The sequence below is a fragment of the Corylus avellana genome, chromosome ca4 (genome assembly GCF_901000735.1).
Source record: "Corylus avellana chromosome ca4, CavTom2PMs-1.0".
NCBI lineage: Eukaryota > Viridiplantae > Streptophyta > Magnoliopsida > Fagales > Betulaceae > Corylus > Corylus avellana.
In genome coordinates, this window is record NC_081544.1 from 4,722,131 (window position 1) to 4,729,818 (window position 7,688).

Sequence of the window (7,688 nt, forward strand, 5' to 3'; positions counted from 1 at the left end):
AAAGTGAAAAGGATGTCTAATTTAAAAGCCTCCATGTGAAAATGGGAAAAATTTAAAGCCTCCACGTAAATTGAGGCCTTAACAAAGGCTAGCCCACGAATTGAAATAATTAGCCGCATATTAAAAAAAAAAAGAAAAAAGGGGTCCACTTTGAGTAGAACAGAAATTTCCTTCAAATCAGTTCGGAGGAAATTTTCTTCAACCTAATTTAATAAATGCCAAGTGTCATATTTCACATGTTTTCTTTAATAATTTAGTCATATTTCACATGTTTTCTTTAATAATTTTAACAATTATTTATTGCCATTCTAGTAGTCTAAGAAGTCAAACATTATTTTTTAAAAAACTCAAATACTATGTTATATGACACTCGGTGGAAATTTGTGTCCATTTGAATATTTTAACGAAAATTAACGGAAAATTCAAACAGAATGAAATAATTGAAAATTCGATACTTTTAATTGAGAGTTTTCAAACTTTAGAAGGTAATATCAAAACGAGGGAAAGTTGAAGGGATTTTCTAAAGTTTTTCCAAAAAAACAAAAGGTTAAAACAAGTCAAAATTCTTTCTTTTTCCTCATTCGGCCTCACATTTCTTTCCAATTTCCTTTCCTTGTGTTTCACCCTCAATTCCCTTTTCCCCAATTTTCCAGTTCAAAAAAAGAATATTATCTGTGCCCCCCGATAGAATTAAAGCTCCGGTGGACGTCACACGAGCCTTTTCCATCTCCTAAAAGAAGCCTTTTCCCCAAAGTGCCATTATTTAGTCTCTTGTCGCTATCATATATATGACAAACAAGTGATTGGTAGAGTAATTATATAAGGAGGATTAGAATTCTCATTGAGTTTTTGGATCTCCTAAATGTGTTGTGACATTTAAAATCACCAATAGATCAAAATTTAATAATGATCATCTCAAATTCAATGATAATTTTAAAAGACACGTCACATTTATGAGGACTCTAATCTTTCTTATATCATTACTCGATTGGTATATATGCTCTTCCTTGCTTAATAATTAAGTGTGGTCTTAATTTTACATTGCTAATTAATTAAGTTCTATAGAAACTCATAATAATTTAGAGAAATAAAGGAAAGAGAGAAAGATACAAAGATTAAGGTGATTCAACCTATGACATATAACAACACGTTAAAGCCTTATAGACTACATCTTTTATTGATATTTGATTACATATGATTTTAATAATTTCAAATACAAATATATACCTTAAACTAGGGTTAACAAATATAATCTAAATTGCTTGATTTAGAGAATACAAATTAACATTTATCCTAAATGATTTATATCTTTAATAGAGATGGAGGGAGGGGGGGACCGGCTGGGGCCATGGTCCTCCCACTTCCTCAAAAAAGATATTACTAATTATTTAAATTGCTATAGCTAGATTCCAAAAAGTCTTTATAATTAATACACGTTTGCAATAATGTTGCATACACACAGAGACAAATGGAAGGGGGACCGGCACATAATGGTCGCCCTCCCACTTCATCAAAAAAAGATATTTTAAGGAGTGAAAAAAAAAAAAAAAAAGTCCCCCCCTCAAAATAAATTGATAGGTCCCGATCCCCCCAATTCTCCTCCACCAGTTGATCCTGGGGTTTTCTTCTTACTTCTTAGGTTAATCCTGGGGTTTTCTTTTGGTTAATTTTTCTATCGTTTGGCTTGAAAATTTGGTTAAGAATCTGAAAAGTTGATTTTTTTTTTTTTTCCTTCATAGATTGGCTGTCGGCTTGAAAACTTGGAAATTCCTATTGCTACTTGGAAATTTCTGTGTTTTTTGTTGTTGTTGTTATTTTCTTTATGTATGTATGTAAATCTTGGATCTTTTCTCTATGAGGATTTATGGTTCTTGATTTGGTATGGCCGTATGAGAATTTTTTACGGGTTTTAATGTTTTATTTTGATGGGTTTTTATAACTAATGCCATTGAGAAATCTCTAGTTTCTCTTTGAGTTTTTGTTCCACCCATTGAATTTCAAGTTTGAAATCATAATGATTTAGAGAATTTTTGATTAGGCCCGAATTTGGGGGAATTTTAGTAAGAAGCTAAATTCCTAAAATTAACTAGGGGCTTTTGTGTGTAGTGGATTTCTATGCATGATTTAAGATTCGGGTTGTTTGATTAATGGGTTTAAAGCTTTAATTTCACTATTGTTTATAGTATGGACATAAACCCTAATTTTTATAGTATGAATTAAATTAGAGCTTTTGGTATGTGAACACTAGGATTGCTAATTGGATGTGTTAATTACATTTAAAGCGTTAATTAACCCTAGACTTTCATGAGTTCAATGGAAATTGATGCCCATAGGATTTAGGTTCTAATATGTCATATTATAATCATATTGATTATTGTATGTGAATATGAGTATTATAAATTTGGGGTAAGTTGCTAGATTAATGGAATATGAAGAGAATAATAATTATAGGGTTAAAGTGTAATGTTTAACTTAGAGTCTATGTAATGATTATGTTATTCATGTGAGTTTGTTCATTGGTAACCTACACATATTTTTTCTTTATTTTCTAAAGACTCAAAATGATCATGTAAATTTATTTGTACATGATGAGAAAGTCAAATACAATACTTGACTATTTTAAAAGAAAAAATGCACAAAGTTTATTGGAGTTTGATCCTGGATTGTGTGTCACTTATGAGAATATCATGTTAATCAACGAGGTGCAAAATAACTCAATGCAGGTCGCACTTTTTGAGGTTAGTACTCTAAGCTCATTTCCTAATCTAAGTGGTCTTGTAATTTAGATATTATTATGGTTATTAAATATTGAGATTATAATTAATATTATTAATGTTAGTTTGTATATATATATATATATATATATATATATATATATATTTTGTCAGAAAATCATAATTAAATTTTGAATCAGGTATAATTATATGTATATATATTGTATACCAATTAAATTTTGTTACCTATTTTTTTTTTAAAACACATATATTATAATTAATATGATTAATTAATTAATTATAATTGAAATTCCGTTATTGCCGTGTGAAATAATGGCACGTCAATAACGGGTTGATGTGTCATTTTAACACGTCCAAAAAATGTGACTTGTGGAAATAGCACGTCAAAAATTTTTGACATGTCATTTTCACACACCAAAAATTATTAATGTCTCATTTTAACACGTCAACAAATTATTGCCATGTCAAAATGATATCCAATAGTGACGTGACATAATTCGCCATGTCACTAACTAATGGATATAATTTAAAGAGAAATGCTATAATGCAATAAAAAAACTATTTTTAGCCATAAAAGTCTTAGATGGCAAGAGGCCATAGGCTCCATCCATAGTTGTTGTAGCCCCATCCACTGATAGGGCTTGTGGCCTGTTGCCACCTAGAACTTTTATGGGCTAAAAATTGTATTTTTATTGCACTATAGCATATCTTTAATTTAAATGAGAAATGATATAGTGCAGTAAAAAGATCATTTTTGGCCTATAAAAGTCCTATGTGGCAATAGGCTATAGGCCTCATCCATAACTGCTGTGACTCCACCCACTGATGGACTTATGGCCTCTTGCCACCTAAGGCTTTTATGGGCAAAAAATAATCTTTTTATTGCATTATAGCATATCTCAATTTAAATATATTTTTTAATTTTACATTTAACTTAAATTTAGCAACGTGACAATCTTTTACACATTGGTATTTATTTGAGGTGTGGAGTTTGCCATGTCAACAAATTAGTGACATGGCACATTTAATATGTCAATAAAAAATTTATTAACATGGTAAAAATTGGGTTATTATAGACACGTCAAGAAATCTCCTTTTATTTTTTTGTAGTGAAATGACTTTTTTTTTTTTTTTTTTTTGGTTGTAGTGAAATGACTTGTTTGTCATACGATAGCCACGATAGACTAAATAATGACACCTTGTCGAACGTACGTAAGGTTTCTTTTCTTTTAGGACATGGAAAAAGCTCGTGTGACGTCCACCATAGCTTTAATTCTAATGGATAATACTCTTTTTTTACCTGGAAAATTAGACATCCTTTTCCCATATTTTTCACATGGAGGCTTTTAAATTACACATCCTTTTCACTTATGGGTCGGTCTAAATTCTACCGGAATTATGGGTCGGTCTAAATTGCTTGCGGTGAAGGGCAGTCGCCAGCCGGCGTGATTATGTCATAGTTGCGAGTTGAATTGATTAACTAAAAATTCAAACGGCTAAAAAAGAAAAGAGTGAAAAATTCAAAGGTTTGGATATTTCATTTGCACAAATTATAGGGTATTACATTATGAAATTTGAAAATCGTAAGTAAATCAACTTATTAATTTATATGCATCAGTTAGTAGTAATCAAACTTCATTCAAAATCACATACTTCAATTGATTCATTCATTCATCAAGGCCATTGATAGTACCAAAATTCATTCTTATTTGAAGATGTTTAAAGTTCCCTTACATATCACATCTCACAAAGAAGATGAATTTAATTACATCCAACTAAAGATGGATCACTTATTTATCGTGTAAATATACGCTTACGTATGTAATAGATGCTTATTAAGTGGTTGAGCGCGTAGGTCCTAGTAAGGCTTCTGCCCAGCATAATTGCCCCGGGGATCATAGTTGCAGGTAATGAATGTGCCTCCGCTGTTGCACCGAACCTTAGCACATCCTAGACGAACAGAATTGCGCCACACCACCTGAGTGTAGTGCCCGCACACGGCGCCTGCAGCGCTGGAGTTAGAGTTGTAGTTATAGCTCTTCTTCTCGTCCACCCACATCTTCACTGCCGCCATGCCGGAAAGGCCAGCACTGCCCCATGCAATGTTTTCACCATAGGACCCGTCGGAGTGCACAAGCTTGCAGTCGCCAAGACGTTTATTGGCATAGTCTCCTGCATATGCAGCCACTTTGTCATCCCATGTAAGAGGACCAACTCCCACAGCTGCACGGGCGTCATTGTGGGCTTTGAGGTAGTCTTGTTGGGTGTCTTGGGCAAAGGAGAGATGGAGTAGGGTTAAGCCAAAGAGACAAAGAAGAGCTAGTGGTGTGTTGCATGCTCAAACCCGTCTTTGTATGTAAGCTACAATGCAAAAACAACAACTCGGTTGTTTGATAGGAAAATGAGGCATGTTGGATAGGTATTTATAGGAATTTAGTGTGGAAAATTTTGTGATGGACTTGCCAAGAAATTGTACTAGGATGTTGAAAAATATAATGTGTAAAACATTACACCAACTAGAGAGACCAAAACACCCATTGGGCCAAACTCTATTACTCATGTGGGGTACTTAGAATTATGCTGAATGAGCTCATATACTCCTCTCCTTTATCAATTATTTAGTTTTTTATTTTATTTTATTATTATTTTATTAAAACTTTGATCGGATTCGTTTCGTCCCTCATTAGCTAAATATATATGTATTAAATCATTACTTATTCTAAAAGTTTAAGCTTATAAATGATTTACTAAGTAATTCTAAGCTATTAATAAGTGAGATCCAATATGTGAAACATTTAATTGAAATAAAAGGTAAACTGTAAAGTCAAAATACAAATTCAAAACATTTTACTTTGAGACCCAATACATTTATGGAATATTTAGTTGAGACAGGAGTTGAATGGTTAGAAATAAAGTGCCATCACAGAACCTTTAGCTTTGACACTTAAATCTTCATTTATCAAAAAAAAAAAAAAAAAAAAAAAAAACTTAAATTGACATGAAAGAATGAATTTCCTCATTTAAATCAATCAAAAAAGAAAAAATCCAAAATATTGATCGGACAGCAAGCACTAGAATACCCGAAGACAATTCTCCTAGGAGAAGGTTGATGAAGAAACGAAACTATCAATTCAAACACAGATGGAAGATAAAACAGAGAACAATACATCATGTATTGTACATGTCGATGTGATACGATGATGTAAATCTTATCCGTTTGTAACTGTTCTAACAAATAATATGGGAAGAATTTTCTACCGTCAATATTATTATTAATACGTCTGGAATTCCATTAGATTGTGGGTGTTGAAATACCATTAGATTATAATTGCGTTTGAAAAATAGAGTTTTTAAAGTCAAAAAGAGTTTTTGGGTAAAAGTTTCAATTGTAAGCTTTTGCCAAAAGTGATTTTTGAACATTTTTAGGCTTTTTGGACTATTAAAAGTGATTTTTAATTTTTTACCAAACAACTACTTTTATTCAAAATGACTTTTTGAGTGTTAAATCTACTTTTAGGCCACTCAAACGTAATCCCAAACATGCTCTAAATAATGACACCTTGTCGAACGTACGTAAGGTTTATTATAGAGAAATATTTTAGTACAATATAATGCTCATATTTAACCCATTTTTAGTAATATGGCAGATGAATAATCACATAAAAAGATTGAAATTTAAAATTTTAATTTTAATTTAAATATAGGCCAAATATAAATATTATATTACACTATAACATATCGCTTTCTTTAAGGACATGGAAAAAGCTCGTGTGACGTCCACCAGAGCTTTTTTTTTTTTTTTTTTAAGAGTCCACCAGAGCTTTAATTCTAATGGATAATACTCTTTTTTTGACCTGGAAAATTAGACATCCTTTTCCCATATTTTTTACATGGAAGCTTTTAAATTGCACATCCTTTTCACTTTTCTCGTCGTTTTAAGGTTACCATGCACATGCGTCGCTGCTAAAGGTCAAAAAGATAACATTATCCGTGGCCCATTACTTAGTCTCTAGTCGCTCTAATGGGTGAATGAAAACAGCACGCGGCGTACGTTTTTTTTTTTTTTTTTTCATTAAAATATTTTTTTAAAAAAATTTCTTCAGCACGCCGTGTAATCTGTATCACGGCTCCGCTCTCATATGACAAACAAGTCATTGGTATATAATAATAATTAACCGTGGTCTTAATTTTACATTGCTAATTAATTAACTTCTATAGAAACTCATAATAATTTAGAGAAACGAAGAAAAGTAAAAAAGACAAAGTCACGTAGAAATTAAGGTGATTCTGCCGCATATGACTTAAATCTACTTGTTAAAGTCATATAAGCCTATTAGTCTTTGCAATGTATTATCTAAAATTGTTTCAAAGACTCTGGCTAACAGATTGAAGGTACTCTTGCCTGAAATTATATCCCCTAACCAAAGTGCATTTATTCTGGAAAGACTCATTTCAGATAACGTGCTGGCTGCCTACGAAACCATGCACTCCATGCATTCACGGATGTGAGGAAATGTGGGATATATGGCCCTTAAATTAGACATGAGTAAGGCTTATGATCGGTTGGAGTGGAAGTTCCTGGAGGCGGTTATGGAAAAAATGGGTTTTGGAGATAGGTGGATTTGATTAATAATGAAGTGCATTTCCTCTGTGCGTTATTCTATTCTCATCAATAGAAATCCGGAAGGAAGCATTCAACCTACAAGGGGGATCCGTCAAGGGGACCCAGTCTCCCCGTATTTGTTCATTTTGTGTGTTGAGGCATTGAGTTCCCAACATCTAAACGCCGAACAATTTGGAAGCCTTCGAGGAGTCCCAACTTCACCAAGGGGTCCACGGTTAAACCATTTATTTTTTGCAGAGAACAGTCTCCTTTTTTGTAAGGTCACGGCACAGGATTGGCAGCGATTGTCAGTGATATTGGAGGGGAATGAACAAGTATCGGGCCAACAA

At 32.6% G+C, this 7,688-nt stretch overlaps 2 protein-coding genes across 2 annotated transcripts in view; both read right to left on the minus strand.

The window, feature by feature from the left end:
• Positions 1 to 4,593: 4,593 nt before the first annotated feature.
• Positions 4,594 to 5,073, minus strand: LOC132179120 (pathogenesis-related protein 1-like; the record flags this gene model as incomplete). Its single annotated transcript, XM_059591763.1, has 1 exon — positions 4,594 to 5,073. A coding segment is annotated over one exon (480 nt), but the record flags the coding sequence as incomplete, so codon positions are not given.
• Positions 5,074 to 7,479: 2,406 nt separating this feature from the next.
• The window catches only part of LOC132177897 (pathogenesis-related protein 1-like), a 4,350-nt gene continuing 4,141 nt past the window's right edge, over positions 7,480 to 7,688 (minus strand). Inside the window, exon 3 of the mRNA XM_059590373.1 lies at positions 7,480 to 7,574. Within this exon, the coding sequence (XP_059446356.1) occupies positions 7,480 to 7,574 (95 nt within the window). The remainder of the gene's footprint in view (positions 7,575 to 7,688) is intronic.